The 19,180-nt window shown below is 41.7% G+C and overlaps 1 protein-coding gene across 8 annotated transcripts in view; it reads left to right on the top strand.

Annotated features, from left to right (window-relative positions):
* The window catches only part of PIGU (phosphatidylinositol glycan anchor biosynthesis class U), a 93,418-nt gene that overhangs the window by 24,610 nt on the left and 49,628 nt on the right, over window positions 1-19,180 (top strand). For all 8 annotated transcript variants that reach the window (XM_054723991.1, XM_054723987.1, XM_008149711.2 and 5 more), the window contains 2 exons: window positions 6,583-6,692; window positions 9,153-9,253. In XM_054723991.1, coding sequence (XP_054579966.1) covers window positions 6,583-6,692; window positions 9,153-9,253 — 211 coding nt within the window. The remainder of the gene's footprint in view (window positions 1-6,582; window positions 6,693-9,152; window positions 9,254-19,180) is intronic.

Genomic DNA, 19,180 nt, shown 5'->3' with positions numbered 1-19,180 from the left:
CAAGACAACTTTACTAATAGATGCAGAAAGGGTCGCTTAATCTTTGTAGCTTAATATCCTCTTACCTGTGCCAGTTCAGACTTTTTGGAGCAAGTGGAATTGAACTACAATTATATTAATGAGGACCCTTAAAAATTATTCCATACCTTTCACCAGTTTTGTTTTTTTACAGAGGAAAATTAATATAGCTTTTAACTCACTGTGTTATGCCTATCTGAGGTAAAATCAGATTCCCAGTGTAGCTTAAATTTCTCTCCAGAGAGCAATCTTAATTGGAAAAATTGGCATATATTAAACACCTGTTGAAAGTGTTGATGCAAACTTTAGTTTTAATCCATATGTAATAGCCAAGGAGAATTGTATAGTGGTACTATTTTCATTTTCCTTGGTTCTGAGAGAGTTAACAGATTAACCATGTGTACTATCTATGCAGTTATTTTAAAAATTGGCTGCAGTCCTCCTTGATTGGCTGAGAGCCACTGAGATTTAGACCAGGGTGAGAGAAGGCTGAATCCCATTAATGTCTGTTTTTGGTTCATTTTCACTTCTGTTACCAAGTAATAGAACCAGAAATAGCAGTCTGCCTTTCTGTAGCACTGGTCATCAGTAACAAACGAAGTGGTGAATTACAGAATTTTAGACCTCAAAGACACTGTTAAAATATCTAGACTGAGAGTTCTTTACTTGGGGTCCCTTATTAGGTCTATAAAACCCTTGAGATGGTATGAAAATTTGTTTATGTATGTGCATATGTCATTTTTTTTCATGTGGAGAGTTCATAGTTGTTAACAGTGCTCAAAGAGTCCTTAATTCCTACCCTAAATGATTAAGAACTACATTTTAGAGACTTATTAACAACTAGAGGCCCAGTGCACGAAATTCATGCACAGGAGAGGGGGTATGTCCCTCAGCCTGCACCGTCTCCAATCTGGGACCCCTCGAGGGATGCCCGACTGCCCGTTTAGGAGGGATTGGGCCTGAACGGGCAGTCAGACATCCCTCTCACAATCCAGGACTGCTGGCTCCCAACTGCTTCTGCCTGCCTGCCTGCCTGCCTGCCTGATTGCCCCTAACTGCTTCTGCCTGCCAGACTGATCACCCCCTAACCACTCCCCTGCCAGCCTGATCAATGCCTAACTGCTCCCCTGCCGGACAGATTGCCCCTAACTGCCCTCCCCTGCTGGCCTGGTCACCCCCAACGGCCCTCCCCTACAGGCCTGGTCCCCCGAACTGCCCTCCCTTGCAGGCCTGGTCCCTCCCAACTGTCCTCCCCTGCAGGCCTGGTCCCCCCCAACTGCCCTCCTCTGCCAGCCCGGTCACCCCTAACTGCCCTCCCTTGTAGGCCTGGTTCCCCCCAACTGCCCTCCCCTGCAGGCCTGGTCCCCCCCAACTGCCTTTCCCTGCAGGCCTGGTCCCCCCCAACTGTCCTCCCCTGGAGGCCCGGTCCCCCCCAACTGCCTTCCCCTGCAGGCCTGGTCCCCCCCAACTGCCCTCCCCTGGAGGCCTGGTCCCCCCCAACTGCCCTCCTCTGCCAGCCCATCAACCCTAACTGCCCTCCCCTGCAGGCCTGGTCACCCCTAACTGCACTCCCCTGCTGGCCTGATTGCCCACAACTGCCCTCCCCTGCTGGCCATCTTGTGGCAGCCATCTAGTGTCCACATGGGGGCGGCCATCTTTGACCACGTGGGGGCAGCCATCTTGTGAGTTGGAATGATGGTCAATTTGCATATTACCCTTTTATTAGGTAGGATAAGAGAAGGGAGTATATATCTTAAACTAATGGAGCTGCGATTATATGGATGCTAAGTGAAATAAGTCAGAGAAAAAAGGCAAATACTGTATGATTTCATTTATATGTGGAATTTTAAAAAGTCAGATTCAGAAACAGTAGATTGGTGGTTGTCAGGGATTGGGGGTGGGGGAAGGGGATTGTTGGTCAAAGGGTACAAACTTTTAGTTATAAAATAACTAACTTCTAGGGAATCTAATATACCTATAGTTTAGAGACAGTAGTTAACAATGTTGTATTGTATACTTGAAAGTTGCTAAGAGAGTAGATCTTAAATGCTCTCACTACAAAAAAACACACAACATAATTATGTGAGGTGATGGATGTGTTAACTAACCTTATTGTTAACTAACATTTTTGCAATATTTAAAGGTTGGCAAAAGTAGGTTTACTGTTCTTCATATGGAAAATAATACAATAATTAATAAATAATAACAAGAATAAATTTTCATGTACTCACAACTGTAAACCTACTTTTGCCCACCCTGTATATGTATATCAAATCATTGTGTTGTATACCTTAAACTTACATAATGTTATATGTCAATTATATTTCAAGAAAGCTGGGGGGAAAAATTTTAGGGGTGAGATGAAATTCTTTAACAAGATTCCCTGGAAGGTCAGAGATGATAAACTGAGTATGAGATTCATAAGCAGAGGAATTCAGAGACAAAGTAGCAATGATTATTTTCTTCTCCAAGATAAATTGTGTATGTAAACCATAGTCTGTGTTCTTTGAAGTTATATGCTAAAATATTAGGGGTGAAGGGTCATGGTATCCACAACATACTTTCAAATGGTTCAGAAAAAAAATTATGTTTGTGTGTGTATAGAGAGATAAAAAAAAAAATGTGGCAGAATGTTAACAGTTGCCCAGCCAGAGTGGCTCAGTTCATTGAGTGTTGACCTGTGCACTGAAAGGTTGCTGGTTCAATTCCTGGTCAGGGCACTTGTGGAAAGCAACCGATCGATCTTTCTCTTTCTCTCTCTCCCTTCTTCCTCTCTCTCCCTTCTTCCTCTCTCTATGCATGTCCTTGGGCGAAGATTTTTTTTAAAATTTCTTTATTGATTAAGGTGTCACATATTTGTCCTCATCCCCCCATTCCCATCCCACACCCCTCCCCACGGATGCCCCCACCCCCCTGTTGTCCTTAACCATTGGTTAGGCTCATATGCATGCACACAAGTCCTTTGGTTGATCTCTCCCCCCTCCCCCCACCCTCCCCTACCCTCCCTCTGAGGCCCGACAGTCCGATCGATGCCTCCTTATTTCTGGGTCTGTTCTTGTTTATCAGTCTATGTTGTTCATCAGTGAAGATTTTTTTAAAAAAGAAACAAAATGGTGAATATAATAGAAAGAGGGGCATAGAAATGGAGTGGACTGACAACTCTTGGGGGGAAAGGGGTGTTGGGGGCACGGGAAGAAATTGGACAAAAATCTTACACCTATGGACGAGGACAGTGCGGGGGGGTAAGGGCATGGGGTGGGGTGGGAACCGGGTGGAGGGGAGCTATGGGGGGAAAAAAGAGGAACAACTGTAGTAATCTGAAAAATAAAGATTTATTTTTTTAAAAAGAAACAAAAAAATGTTAACAGTTGATGGATCTAGGTTTTTTATTGAATTTTTTTTCAACTTTTCTGTAGTTTGAAATTTTTCAATGTAATAGATTAGAGAAAAAAAAAATAGGTCCATGTCTTTACCCACCAATGCGTGTATGCATGTGTGTGTGTGAATCGAACCATGACCTCCTGGTTCATAGGTTGATGCTCAACCACTGAGCTACACGGGCTGGGCGAGTTCACTAGTTTATGTGACAGAAAATTCAAGGAGACTATTGTTGGCTTCATGCACCAATAATTTGTTTCTGAATTTATATGGAAACATATAGAGGTTTTTGATTTTTTTCTCTGTGTGATTTAAAGAGGGAGACCAAAAACCAAATGATCTAATTGTCACTACCTTGTTTTTTAGCACACCAAGACATTCTGTTATCATTGGCACCGACTTAAATTTTGTAATAGTTTTGTTTCTTCATCCTCAGAATTCAGCCTATAGGAACATTTGGTTATGTGGTCAGAATAAGAATTTCATTTAAACTATGTCAAAAATTGCCCTAGCCAGTTTGGCTCATTGGGTAGAGCATCCATCAGCCTGCAGACTGAAGGGTCCCAGGTTCAATTCCAGTCTGGAGCACATGCCTGGGTTGCAGGCTCTTTCCCCAGTAGGTAGCCAATCAATGATTCTTTCTCATCATTGATGTTTCTATCTCTTCCCTCCCTTCCTCTCTGAAATTAATAAAAATATATTTTAAAAAATAAACTGTGTCAAAAATTAACTCATTCTAAATGGCAGATTTTGATGATACTAATAAACTGTGATTGGTTTAGATAGAGTATTGGCACATGTCTTCCTCCAAATCTTCCCCACTTTTTCAGAATGAGCCCATATCATACCCCCAGCAAGACTAAATCACTCCTGTATGAACTCCCTGTGTTTCCTTTTAACAGCCTTCTTTGTGGGTCTCACACCCTTCAGGTGGCCTTCTTTGTGCACTAGAACTCCAGAATCCTTAGCTAGTGGGGCCTCAGTCCTTCTACCACTGCTGCTGCAGCTGTCCTCACTCAGTGCTCTCTGTTTGCTGAGCCAGCCACCTTTTCTTTGATAAAAGCACCTTAGTCTATATTTTGTCGTTTAATTAAACAACCCCAACTGTGCATGGCAGCGTAAGTTTTACTGATGATAATTCCTACCACTTAACTTGGACTCTCAGAGATGATCAAAGAGAGGTTTTTGAAGTTTGAAGTTTGTTCAGGTTTTCTGATTATGCCTCTAGCTTAAGCTATACAAGAAACCTGGGGTTACTTGTATTCCTGTGATGACCCTTTGATTTTCTTTTGAACTGAAAGATGACTCTTTTTTTTACTTAAAAATTTTAAATTATTAATACCTAAGATATGAAAAAACGTATCCTATATAATAAAAGGGTAATATGCAAATAGACTGAACAGTGGAAGGACCGGGCACTATGATGCACACTGACCACCAGGGGGCAGATGCTCAACACAGGAGCTGACCAGGGGGAGTATCACTCAGCCACAAGCCGGGCTGACAGCTGGCGAGAGCAGCGGTGGTGGTGGGAGCCTCTCCCGCTTCCACGGCAATGCTAAGGATGTCTGACTGCGGCTTAGGCCTGATCCCGGTGGGGAGTGAGCCTAAGCAGTCAGTTGGACATCCCCTGAGGGCTCCCGGACTGCTAAAGGGTGCAGGCTGGGCTGAGGGACCCCCCCACTCAGTGCACAAATGTTGTGCACCGGGCCTCTAGTAAAGAATAATACACTCGGCTGGCATGGCTCAGAGGTTGAACATCAACCTATGGTTTGATTCCCGGTAAGTGCATATGCTCTGGTTGCGGGCTTGATCCCCAGTGTGGGGCATGCAGGAGGCAGCTGATCAGTGATTCTCTATCATCACTGACATTTCTATCTCTCTCTCCCTCTCCCTTCTTCTCATTAATCAATAAAATATATTTAAAAAATGCATGCTATGAATCTATTTTGGCTTAAAAAATAAAACATTACACATAGAGTTGCCTCTCTCTATACTTTCATCTCCTTACTCCCCCTCTCACCAGTTACCACTGTTCTGACTTTAGTGTTTATTATTCCTACACACGGCCTTGTAAATATCCCTAAATCACATGTAGTATTATTTTGCATGCTTTTAACTTTATATAAATGGTACAATGCAGTATATATTCTGTTGTCACCTGTCGTTTTCATCATTAAATCTTTACTCACAGTTAAGTGCTAGCTACTTTGGCTGCTCTGAATTACTCTATTTTATAATAGGTTGCAGCATTGATTTTATATGGTCTAAATAAGATTCTCTGATCATTAAATGAGCAAGGCTACCCATTTTGGGTTCAAAGACTTTTTCCATCTATAGTCTGACCCATGTTTACTTATAAGGTTGCATAACTTTTTCATTCTGGAACACTCCCGTGAACTTGTTGGGACATACCAGGGTAAGGCAAAAGCTTTCCACCCCCATCTCACTCCCTCTTACCTATCCAGCTGCCTAGCCATGCCCAGCCATGCCCAGCCCTCTTCCTCTTCATCCTGGCCATTCCCCACTTCCTCTTTGGAAGACAACAACTTGAAACAAAAGAGCTCAGAAGAAAACTCAGGATACTGTGACATTCAAGGGATCATTTCACTTTGCATGAAAACATTTCACTTTGCTGATGGGACTTTGCAAGTCTTTAGGCCACTAATTCTTCAGAATGGCTAAGAACTTTGCTTTGCCACCTAGTCAGTCATATAACCATTCAACAGGTGTTTATCCTTTGCTCACTGTGCCAGGTATTGGCAATAAACACTGTCCCTACCCTGTGGAACTCATAGTCTAGTGAGGGAACCACATATTAGTCACATAAATTTTTTAAAAAGTTATAACTGTGAACAGTGCTATGAAACAATGTGCATAATGGGGAGATTTTACCTAATCGAGGTGGGGGGTGAGTGTGCCTTCCTGAGAAAGTGATTATTTTACTCAGATCTGTGTGGGAGTTCATTAGGGTAAGAGAAAAGGTTGTTCCAGGTTAAATGTAAAGAAAGGCCCGGGAGCAGGAGGGGCATGGTATGTTCATGATATTTGACCTCAGAAAGTGAGAGGTGGGGAGAGTGGGCATGAGATGCGCCTGGAGAGGTGGGGCCACGTGGAAGGACTTCTGTTTTCATCCTAAAAGCAACAGAAAGTAATTTGTTTCATGTGTTTTGTCATTTTTTCCAGTTTAAAAAGCAGAAACTCCTCCTTGAACTAGACCAGTATGCCCCAGATGTGGCCGAACTCATCCGAACGCCAATGGAAATGCGTTACATCCCTTTGAAAGTGGCCCTGTTGTAAGTATTCTCTGACAAAACAGGCTCAGTGCCAACAAATGCGAGGAAAATCTGATGAGACTTTCTCATGTTGTTTGTTGTATTTTTGGAGATTTGCAGTCTTAGTCATCAAGTATTTGCTGTAGTTCTGTTGCACAACTGGGGTTCTGGCCAGCAAAAGAGACAGAGCCATTCTTTCTCTGTTGGGACAAAGCCTCATACAGGAACATGCACAATCCACCCTTCACAGATTCTTTTTCACTCTATGCTGATCTGAGCTCTAGCCTACTTGTAACCACTGTTTGTTTCTTTAAAAAAAAAAAAAAAAAGATCATTCTTTAGTTGTGATATATGGATTCAATAAAATTCTGATCTTTATGTGGTTGTTGTTTTGAGCAGCTTTTATCCTTCATGTACAAGTTAGCCCCCATTTGTAGTTCAGAAAACAAGTACAGTTCCAAACAGACCCATCCCAGATGCCTAAATGGGTGACTAGTATGGGAGAGTGAAACTACGGAGGCTCTGTGAAAGAATGCCTTAGGAGTATTCAGTGCTGTCAGTAAGTTTAATTCTTTCAGGTTATTCCCGTTTATATTCCTGAGATAGGCAAATGTGAATAATTATTCAATCAACTAATAGTCATTGAATATTAATAATATACTAGTTTTAGGGATACACAGTAAACAAGTCAGACAAGTTTCCTCATGGAAAAACATGACCTTAGAACTTTAGAATTAGAAGGAGCCTTATGAGGACAGTTTATCCAACCCTCTGCCTGTGTGAATTTTCTGTTCAGTAGTCCAGATAGTTGGCTGTGTAGCTGCTTCTTAAACATCACCTTCTATTTAGAAATGGTTCCCCCCCACCCACCAGTTTTGAGGTATCAGTTCATATCTATGTATTTCAGAAATATTGCTGGGAACTATTTAATAGAACCAGAGGTTTAGGAACACTATGAATCCCTTATGGATTAATAAGTCTCCTGAGGGTAGTTTTGTAATAGCAGCAGCCATTTCTTTAAAGGTTGTGTAATAAGCCTATCTGTCATTGCTGGAAAAAAACACACCAACAATTTCTAGGCCTTTGTCTTTAGAACTACTAGTGTTACAGCCCTGGGAGGTATTGGATTTAAGGTCTTTATTTGTAAATAATAATTATAATCTCCCTGAGACACTGGTATGTTTCTTCCTATCTGATAATCAGAATTATGTAACTGGTCTCTCTTTTCACACTGTCTGCCAGGAAACGCAGAGCCAGATTTGAAGCTGATTATTATAGTGCTGTAGAAGACAAATTGGGTCTTCTTTCCCTGGCCTTTACTTTCTCCTTTTATTAATGTTTTCTCTGGTCTTGTTTCTTTATTTCTATTTTTATTTTACTGCTATTTTTTATTCTCGGTTCTTATTTGAGGCACCTCTAATCTTTTGTGGAAGCAAGATAGAAATAAATAAAAATAATAATCCATTATGACTATATGAGCTTTCCTTACTCACCACATTTCAAATTCATTTTCTTAGTCCATTCCTTTTCATCTCAGGAAAAGACTACATGTTTCAGCTCAATTCCATCCGAGTGGGAGTTCAGGTGTCCTGTGAAGTTCTATGGCAACTAGCTTGTCGAAGCCAGCAGATAACTTATTCCGTCCTTGGGATCTGGCTGGTGGATACTGTTTTACCACCAAGAGGGCTAAATCTAAGCTGCTCTACCTTTTGAATGGCGGTAGCCTGTGTCACAGCTTAGGAACCTGACTGAGGAAAAAGTACTTTTTTGGTTTTCAGAGATGCATGTAGCATTCCTAAGATATATGATTATGGGGAAATTGGTATAATTTTATCATTTTGAAGTCTGAGGTAGTAGAAAAAATATAGGCTTTAGAGCTGGAGAGACCTACTTTTGAATATATTCATTAGCTTATGAACCTTGGGCAAGTTAATTAATAACTGAGTCTCAGCTTCCTCATCTGCGAAACAGGAATAATGTTATTGCTAGTTTATAGGATCTCTGTAATATATTATAAAAGGCCAGTGGCCCTAACGCTGTAAGGACCAAACAACCAGTCACCATGAAGTGCATGGAGCATCTCTCGGTCCCTCCCCCTCGGCCCACAGGCTCTGATCGCAGCAAGCCGGGTGGGTGGTGGGTGGGCAGGCAGCAGGCGGGTGGGCGTGGTGAGGCGGGCGCGGTGAGATGCTTATGGGTGGGTGGGGCCACGCAATTTTGCGTGCTGGGCCTCTAGTGCTTAAATAAGACAGTTTTCTATAGACCACATAGCACAGAATAAGGAGTGAAAGTTCAGTACCTTTTACGCATTGGCTTCAATCCCACTCCATTCTCTTTTACTTAGGAGAACTCATTTCTAAGAAGCTGCCTTCCCTTGAGTATGTTTTTAGTAAATCTCTTTAATTTTCTGGATATAGTGACATAGACTCTCTGGTCCTTTGACCAGGATTACTAATACCAAATATGTGTGCTTTTCCCCAGCTATCTCTTAAATCCCTACACGGTCTTATCTTGTGTTGCCAAGTCTACCTGCGCTATCAACAATACCCTCATTGCTTTCTTCATTTTGACCACAATTAAAGGTAAGACACCCAAAAAGTACAAGCCTTGATTTGTGTAGGGTTTTGTAACACATTGTGGATTTTTAAAAAATACAATGCAACACTTAAAAAAATTTTTTTTTAATTACACAAGTATGAGTGGATAAAAAAGCTGTGGTACATTTACAATAGAATACTGCTCAGCTATAAAAAAGAAGGAACTCTTACCTTTTGGGACACCGTGGATGGACCTGGAGAGTATGCTAAGTGAAATAAGCCAGGCAGAGAAAGACAAATACCATATGATTTCACTTATATGTGGAATCTAAAGAACAAAATAAATTAACAATAACCCATAGATACTTAAAACAGACTGACAGCTGTCAGAGGGGAGGAGGATTGGGGGACTGGGTGGAAAAGATGAAGGAATTAAGCAAAACGAAAACAAAAACGGACATTATGGTGACTGCCAGAGGGAAAGAGGGGTGGAGGGCAGTGGAAGAGGGCAAAGGGAGAATAAGTGGTGGTGGAAAGAAACTTGACTTTGAATGGTGTGCGCACAATGCAGTATATACATGATGTGTTATAGAATTGTACACCTGAAACCTGTATGATTTTATTAAGCAGAGTCACCCCAATAAATTCAATTAAGAAAAAGAACTAAAAATTACAGCCCGGCTGGTGTGGCTCAGTGGATGAGTGTCAACCTATGAAGTAGGAGGTCACGGTTTGATTCCTGGTCAGGGAACACGCCCAGGTTTTGGGCTCAATCCCCAGGCGGGACATGCAGGAGGCAGCCCATCGATGTTTCTCTCTCATCAGTGTTTATATCTAAGCCAAAATAAAGATTTATTTAAACATCTTGAGCCCTGGCCCGGCTGGTGGCTCATTGGATTGAGCATCATCCCATGGACTAAGAGGCCCCTGGCTTGATCCCCAGTAGGGGGCATGCAGGAGGCAGCCAATCAACCAGTCTTCCTCATCATTGATGTTTCTATCTCTCTCTCCCTCTCCCTTCCTCTCTGAAATCAATAAAAATATATTTAAAACAACAAAACAAAACAAAACATCTCGAGCCCTGGCCTGTGTAGCTCAGTTGGGCGTTGTCGTGTGCACCAAAAGGTTGCTGGTTCGATCGATGTTACACTCTCACATCGATGTTTCTCTCTCTCTCTTTAAAAATAAAAAACTGTTCTTTAAAAATTTTCTCCAAATTCTATCATTCAGAGAGTTACTGTTAAGATTAGAAAAAAATTTTTTCTAAATGGCTTGTAATGAGATAGCAGCCCTCTGCCTCTCTCTTCTCACCTGTAGTTCAACTTCTTCATAGCATTACTTCTGGCTTTTGCTAGTGTTTACTTCCATATTTCTAAATAAGACTTCATATTGCTATTTAATGAATTACAAATTTTAGACATCGATTCCATTCTCATGGGAGATAAAGATTTAGCTTTTTGTACCAATATCTCCACTTTCCCTCTACCTCATTTTATTCAAGGAGTTATGCCACAGTTTTTATTAAATCAGTAATTGGTACCTGTATTTTATGACACTGTATATATTATTTACTGCTGGGCAAAATAGTAACTAAGATTACTTTTTCCTTCTTATACAATCTTTTATGTTTCCTGTGGTCAATAATTCTTTTTTTCCTCCTCCAGTTGCTTCGCTAGATCTGTCAAGTGCCTAAAAATAGTTTTAAAAAATGCGTAAAGACTTCAAATCGTCTATCGGTGCTATTATTTTTCTGGAGACCTCCCTCACGCATCCTCCATTTTGCCCCTAGCTGACCTGGTTGTTGCCCAGGCCTGGTGCAAAGCTGCTATTGTGGGACTTTTCTTTATAATTCTCACTAGAGGCCCAGTGCATGATTGAATCATGCACATGTAGGGTCCCCTACACGCTTTCGCTTTTGATCACGGGGGATCTGGGGGTGCCTGTCCGCTGGTGCACCAGGCGCCGGAGGCTTCTGAAAGGCCTGGTGCCTGATCGGAAAGGCATCCAGCTCCCACGCTTTTGCTTTTGACCGCGGGGAGCTGGGTGCCTGTCTGCTGGTGCACCAGGCCTTTCAGAAGCCTCCGCCACGCCGGAGGCTTCTGAAAGGCCTGCTGCCTGAGTGGACAGGCACCCAGCTCCCACGCTTTCCTTTCCATCGCTGGTGCACCAGGCCTTTCAGAAGCCTCTGGCGTGGCGGAGGCTTCTGAAAGGCCTGCTGCCTGAGCGGACAGGCACCCAGCTCCCCCGCTTTTGATGGTCCGCGCAGCGGGAAGTGAGCTCGCTGCCCCAGAGGTCCCTTCTGTGCCGCAGCACAGCCATGGCGCAGACGCTGAGCTCGCGCCACCACTGGCGACTCAGCTCAGCGTCCCGCTGGCCCAATCAGCTACCCCAGCCACCCCGAGTCCCATCCCCCTGTGCCTCCTGGCCAATCGTGGGCATAGCAAGGTACGGTCAATTTGCATATCTATCTATTATTAGGTAGGATAATTCTCTTGCATTGTATTCCTTATTTCCTGGATTTCTTCTCTCCTTTATTGATTTTTTTTTCTCTTTGTTTTGCTGAAGTAGTTCCTCGAGTAGTTTTCTAAGAAAGGGTGTATTAAATACATATCTTGAGTCATTTTATGTCTGAAAATGTTTTTGCTCTAGTTCAGCACCAAATTAATAGTTGGGGCAGAGTATACAGTTCTAGATTGGAAAAGCTTTTCCTTTAGAATTTTGAAGGCATTGCTTTACTGTCCTCTAGCATCCTGGTTGTTATTGAGCTGTTGGCTGCCATTATATTTTTTTTTCTGAAAGATTTAAGAACTTCTTTTTATCCTCAGTGTTTTGAAATTTCATGATGCTGTCTTGACATGGGTCTTTCTTCATTCATTATACTAGGCAATTGGTAGGTCCTTTCAATGTAGAGACTAGTGTCCTTTAGTTCCAGAAGGTATTTCTATATTATTTTTTCAAATTCTCTCTGTTTTCTCTGTCCGCTTATTTGTTCTATTAGATATTGGACTTTCTTGATTGATTTAATTTGCACATTTTATTTTCTATTGATAGTTCCAGCTCTTTTACTTCCTCTTTTTCTGGGATATTTCTTTGTTTTTATCTTCTAACTCCTCTCTTGAATTTTTAAATTTTCTAATACATTTTTAAGTTTTTTCTTTGTCTCAGTTATTTTTTGAAGTAGTTTTTTTGTTTGTTTGTGTTTTTTTTATCATTACAGTAGTCTTTCTTACCAGAGTTTTGGGTTGTTTTTTTTTCCAGTTCTCATCTGTTCCAAGCATAGTCTTTTTGTCTTCCTGGTCATCCCTCCACCACTTTCTTTTCCTGTTTCTTTCAGGCTCTGTCTTTCATATGGGAGGATTTTCTCTCATTTATGGTGATCCTTGGCTGTCTGTTTATGTTTAAGAGTGAGGCACTAACATGATGATTTGAGACTGCAGGGGAAGGACTTGTTAATGGATCATTCTCACTGTAGGGAGATTGGGCATTGGGCTGACCTTTTTGGTTGGAAGTACCCCTACATGTCATCATTTATAGGTTTTCTTTTTCTGTGAAACTATTTACTGTTTCCAGAGAGGAATTTTCCAATTTCCTTCCCAGTAGTAACAGAGTTGGAGTTGCAGTGGGGTGGGGGTGGGGGTGGGGTTCATGTGACCAACTATTGAAGTTGTGAGAGTAGGAACAGAGGAGGTGGCAGATTGCAATGTATGGGTTTTCTATAATCTCATTTCTCTTCAGCCCACACTTCTCCTCAGCCCATTACTGTGCTTAGTACACCCTAAACCTGTGCCTCTTCAGTTAATATTCTCCAGAACTGTAGTCTCTGAATGGAGTAGAAAGTTGGAAGTTGGAGTGCACATAGTTAAGATGAGACTTGGGGTTCTGCCTCATCTGTATACAAACTTTCAGCTTGATTTTCATCTCTGTACCTTACCTCACCTTCCATAGTATCTGAGGCCTTCAAGGTGATGAATTTCTCAGAAGTTCTGTGGGGTGTGTTGGCTTTATTTTTATTGGTATTCCTCTCTGAGATCCCTGAATTGTAATTTCTTCCACATTGCTCAGTCATTTATCCTTCTTCTACCTGCTTTAAATTTCTACTATTTGTTATATTTTATTTTGCTATAATCTCCTTTCCTGTTGTTTGTGGTTTAAGACTAGTTTTATTCCTTTATTGTCATTTTTAGTGAATTTTTTGGAGAGAGAGATGATACACATGTGACCAATCTACCATTTTTAACTGGAAGTCTGTTAGCTTTGGGGTATATATCTCCATATTTTTTCCCTCCATTTTTCTTTCAAACTTTTAAATATTGTATCTATTAACTATCACCACAAAAATGTTATTCAACAAACCACTTCAAATCTCAGTGGCTTAGAACAACAATAAGCAGTAGCTTCTATATCTGTAAGTCAACATGGGTCAGCTAATCTGGGTTGGACGTGGCTAGGCAGTTTGTTGGTTTCATCAGGGCTCATTCCTGCATCAGATGCTAGCTGTAGTTGTTTAAACTAGACTGAACTCTCCTCCACATGTCTGTCATCTTCCAGCGGACTAATTTAGGTATGTTCTTTTTAAAAAATTTTTATCTTTATTATTGAAAGTAGGTATGTTCTTGTCATAGTGATAGCAGAGGCACAACTGAGAGCAAGCCCAGTCAGGCATGCACTTTTTATGTTTCTCGTTGCATCACGTGCTAACATCACAGCAATCAAAACATGACTTTATGGGTGATTTTTTTTTCTATATTTTTTTCCAAAGTTTCTTCAGTGAGCACATAATTAAAAATAAATTAACTTGATGAACAAGAAGACAGGGACAGTGGAAGCACACTTCGCAACTCTCTCCGCACCCTGCCAAGGAGCAGGTGCCCCGCAGAAGAGAGTGGCCTCAGTTGCTCTGTCTTGACTCCTTCTATTTGTCCTACCTTGGCTTCCTTTGTGGCAGTCCAGGGTTTCCTGGGACATACTGAGTGACAGGCCAGGACAAGGTCCAGGCCATTATATTGTGATGTCCTGTTGGGGAGTTGGCTGGGAAACAGGTCTGTGGGCAGGGTTGATATTGGTTTAGTAGAGTAGCTTGGGTTTCACTTCAAAGGTAGGGGCTTTGGTCTAGGATTCTCGGCCTCTCAGTGAGCTAATGAAAATACTCCATCCTAGTCTTCATTAGGCTTTAAAAAGGAAAATAGACAAATGTTAATAAGTACTCCTGTACATTGTTGGTATTTATCAATAATGAAATGCTCCAGACTAGAAATTCTCAAGGTTTGCCACCTAAGGACCCTTACAACTCTCCTTATTGTACTAAAAGAGGCCTTTGTGACAAGACTTGCTTCCCAAGGAAAAAGAAGGATTACTACTGAGGCAGTCCAGCACGATTAGGAGTTCAGGCTGCTCTGATGTCAGACAGATCAGGTAGCCAATCCCAGCTCCACCACTTCCTGGCTACATCACCTTGAGCCAATCATTAACTTTTTTGGCCTCCATTTCCTTATCTATAACATGGGGATTCAAACAGTCCCTACTGCATAGAGTGAATGTAAAGAGTGAATGAGAATGTGAATGCATATACATGCATTCAGTGTAAGTGCACGTAAAACACTTAGCATGGTGTCCTGGCTGGAGTGGCTCAGTTGGTTGGTTCAATTTCCAGTCAGGGACATACCTGGGTCGTGGGTTTGATCCCTGGTTGGGGCACATATGGGAGGCAATAAATTGATGTTTCTCTCTCACATTGATGTTTTTCTCTCTCTATCTCTTTCCCCCCCTTCCTCTCTCTCTCTCCCCCTTCCTCTTTGTCTCCTCCTCTCACGAAGCATGTTCTCGGCTGAGAATTAACAAAAAAGCAAGCACTGCCCAGTCCGTGTGGCTCAGTGGTTGAGTGTTGACCTGTGAACCAGGAGGTTATGGTTCGATGCCCGTTCAGGGCACATGCCTGGGTTGAGGGCTCAATTTCCCTTCCTCTTTGAAATCAATAAAAATATATTAAACAAAAATAAAGCGCCGAAACCGGTTTGGCTCAGTGGAAAGAGCATCAGCCTGCGGACTGAAGGGTCCCAGGTTCGATTCCAGTCAAGGGCATGTACCTTGGTTGTGGGCACATCCCCAGGGCGGGTATGCACGAGGCAGCTGATCGATGTTTCTCTCTCATCGATGTTTCTAACTATCTCTCTCCCTTCCTCTCTGTAAAAAAATCAATAAAATATATTAAAAAAATAAAAATAAAAGTAAATAAAGCAATCACTTTAGCATGGTGTAGGGTCATGTGCTCAGTGCTTAGTAAATGGTGGTTACTTTTAATAATATCCTCCTTTTAAAAAAATGCTTTTACTTATTTCAGAGAGGGGAAGGGAGAGGGAGCGATTTCTAGAAACATCAATGATGTGAGAGAATCATGGATGGGCTGCCTCCTGCACTCCCCCTATTGGGGATGGAGCCCACAACTGGGGCATGTGACTTCCTAATTCATGGGTCAGTGCTCAACCATTGAGCCACACCAGCCGGGCAATAATATCCTCCTTTTAAAAAGATCACTCTGGACTGATAGACTCCCTGAGGCTTTTGGGGAGCACTGGGAGGAGGTTAAAACAAGAGGTTTTCTTCCTGAAGCCCAGCCCTGGAAAAACAATGGCAGTGATGATCCTGAGGCCTGAGGATTCCATCATTTCCATCTGAGGTTCCTCTAGAGCAGCGGTTTTCAACCTTTTTCATCTGAGGGCTGACATTACTAAATTACTAAAATTCTGCAGCACACCATTATACACTGAGTGGCCAGATTATTATGATCTCTGAACGCATAATAATCTGGCTACTCAGTGTATATGTATTTTTTGTCTATCTGACAAAAATAGTTATAATTTTGATTTATTTACAAAATAATAATAGTAATTCCTATCCTTTTTACTCCAAAGTGACATTTTAAAATATCAGGTGCCTATACTTGTATACAAGAATTTCCGGTACTAGGTGAGGCCATGTGTCCCTGGATCCAGGTGAGGCTGGGTCCCGGGTCCGGGTGAGGCCACGCGCCCCTGGGTCTGGGAGAGGCCACGCGCCCCCGGGTCCGTGTGAGGCCATGTGTCCCTGGATCCGGGTGAGGTCTTGCGCACCTAGGTCCGGGTGAGGCCACGCGCCCCTGGGTCTGGGAGAGGCCACGCGCCCCTGGGTCTGGGTGAGGCCACATGCCCCTGAGTCCGGGTGAGGCCGTGCCCCTGGGTCCGGCCGAGACCAGACCGGAGGGAGTCGGACCTCCGTTACCGCCATTTGTCCACCATCCAGAGCTGAGGGGGCAGTGCTGACATGTACACATAGGGAACTGGTGGACACTGAAATTGGGTCTCTAAAGAACTGTTGGTCCAGAAAGAAACTCACTACAGACTGATTCATTTGCCTGTCAGCATAACTATTATTGCTCGTCTCACATTCAGTTCTTATAAGTATATCTCTAGGGACACATGATCTCGCTCATCTAGGGGAAATGATGAACAACATAGACTGATGAATGAGAACAGAGCCAGAAACAAGGAGGCATCGATCGGACTATCGGGCCTTAGAGGGAGGATGGGAGAGGTTGGGGGGAGGGGGGAGAGATCAACCGAAGGACTTGTGTGCGTGCATATGAGCCTATCCAATGGTTGAGTTCAACGGGGGGTTGGGGCATCCATGGGGAGGGGTGTGGGATGGGAATGGGGGGATGAGGACAAATATGTGACACCTTAATCAATGAAGAAATTTAAAAAAAAATTAAATAAATAAATAAATAAATAAAAAGAATTTCCGGTACCAAGAATTAACCAATCAGAAGCAACCTTATTATGCGATGTGTCTAATAAGATGCAAGTCTGCTATAGGATCTATATATTTATGGTTCAAGACGGCATTCACAGCTATTGTTGTATTGGCTGTCATCATTATTATTATTTACAATCTAAGGGAAAAGAGGTCTAAATATTCAGGTATTGCATGTTTTAAAAATTCTTGAGGCACACCAGTTGAAAATCACTGCTGTAGGGTAAAGCCCTTCCTGTGGAGAGAGTCATAGAGGAGCCAAGGACCCAAGTACAGAGCAGCCTTGGGTGGAGTTTTGTCACATTAACCCAGCTTCAAAACCTGCTTGTTCTAGTTACTTAGGCAAATCACACAGCTTCAGTGTGATCACAGATAGTTTTTGCCTCCTGGATTAGTGGAGGAATAATGAGAACTATAAAATGCTTAACATGCTTCCTCACCAGAACTTGCTTAACAAATAGTTGCTCTGCTTATTGTGATTTTTATGGTACAGCAAGATTGAGATCAAGAAGGTAGCATATTGATGCAATTTAAGAATGTGGGGTCTGGAATGAGACTCTCTGGGTTCAAACCCTATTTCTATTATTCACCAGTGTTGTCACCCTGGACAAATAACTTCTCTGTTCTTCAGTTTCCTTATGTGTAAAATGGGGATAGTAATAGTACCCACTCATGGAGTTATTGGAAGGACTGAGTAGGGTGACTAGTTCTCCTTTTAGGAAGCACCGTTAAGAGTATGTCTGTTATTTTCAGTGAACAGTTGACCCCACACTAATAAGAATGACCGTGGATACTGTCATTTAATGAAACATTATCATTATATAGGGCATTAGCCTTAGACCATCAATTACACTCTACTGATTTCTAAGTTACTTTGAAACTTCTGTTGTAAACGAGGCCTTTCTAGCCATGGCTTTAAGGCAAGCATGTCAGACTCGTGGCCTGCAGGCTGCATGCGGCCCATAATGAATATTTTTGCGGCCCAGCCAATATAACAGTATGTAATAAACGTTTTAATAAAAGTTTTGTAACTTAATTTTTACAATATCTTGTTATATATAATTATTAATAACAAACCACAACGTTCACTAATGACTGATTACTATAATCGTGTTGCATTCATTTCCTTTACGCACCTTATGTGCAGGCGCACCATTTCTCTCCACTAATACTAACAGTGAATATTTTAGCAGCCAATTGCCACATCAATAGTCTTGTACTGACTTGTTTGCTGTGCGCAACAGGAAATATTTCACTTTCAGAGAACAAGAAAAATAGGTTTATTTTCAGAATGCTTATTGTGCAGTTATTCAGTGTCTGGTAAGTTAATGGTCACGAAAATACTATATCAATTTTTATTAAAATGTTCTATTACTTTATGCTAACGATTACTCATTTATTTCAGTCCTGTGTATTCATCATGTCTCTATCGAGATAAACCTATGTTTCTATGAAAATTGAAGCTTTTGATTTTTTGCAGCCCACATAAACTTAAACCTTGTTTATTTAGCCCGTGTTAGTCTTTGAGTTTGACATGCTTGCTTTAAGGTAATCTGTTATCTTAAGCCATCTGAAAGAGAATAGCTATGTGTTTTGAAAAAAAAAAAAAAAAAGAATCAGTCTTTTTATAGAAAATTTGGAAAATACATAGAAGCAAAGGTATGAAAAATCATCCATAATCCCACAAGACAGAGATAACCACTGTGAACTTGCTGCCTAGTTTTTTAGCCTTTTTAAACAAGTTTGTTTATGCATATGTTTTTTAATTCTTTATTGTTGAAAGTATAATTTTTTATTTTTATTGATTGAGGTAACACAGGTTAATAAAATTGTTTATGCATTTTTTTTGTTAATCCTCACCCAAGGATATTTTTCCTTTTTTTGGGGGGGTTTGTTTTTGTTTTTAGAGAGAGAGTGGAAAGGTGGGGGAGAGACAGAGAGAAACATCTATGTGAAAGAAAACACATTGATTGGTTGCCTCCCACATGCACCCCGACAAGGGCTGGGGATCAAATTGCAACCGGTTCGTGTCCTTGACTGGAATTGAACCTGGGACCCTTTGGTCCAAGGGCTGATGCTCTCTCCACTGAGCCAAACTGGCTAGGGCTGTTTATGCATATTTTTTAAGAAATCCTAGTATATATCTCTTTTGTAACCTTCACTTAATGGGATTATAAACATCTTTCC

The sequence above is a fragment of the Eptesicus fuscus genome, chromosome 12 (genome assembly GCF_027574615.1).
Source record: "Eptesicus fuscus isolate TK198812 chromosome 12, DD_ASM_mEF_20220401, whole genome shotgun sequence".
Lineage (NCBI taxonomy): Eukaryota > Metazoa > Chordata > Mammalia > Chiroptera > Vespertilionidae > Eptesicus > Eptesicus fuscus.
This window is presented reverse-complemented; position numbering and strand designations above follow the sequence as displayed.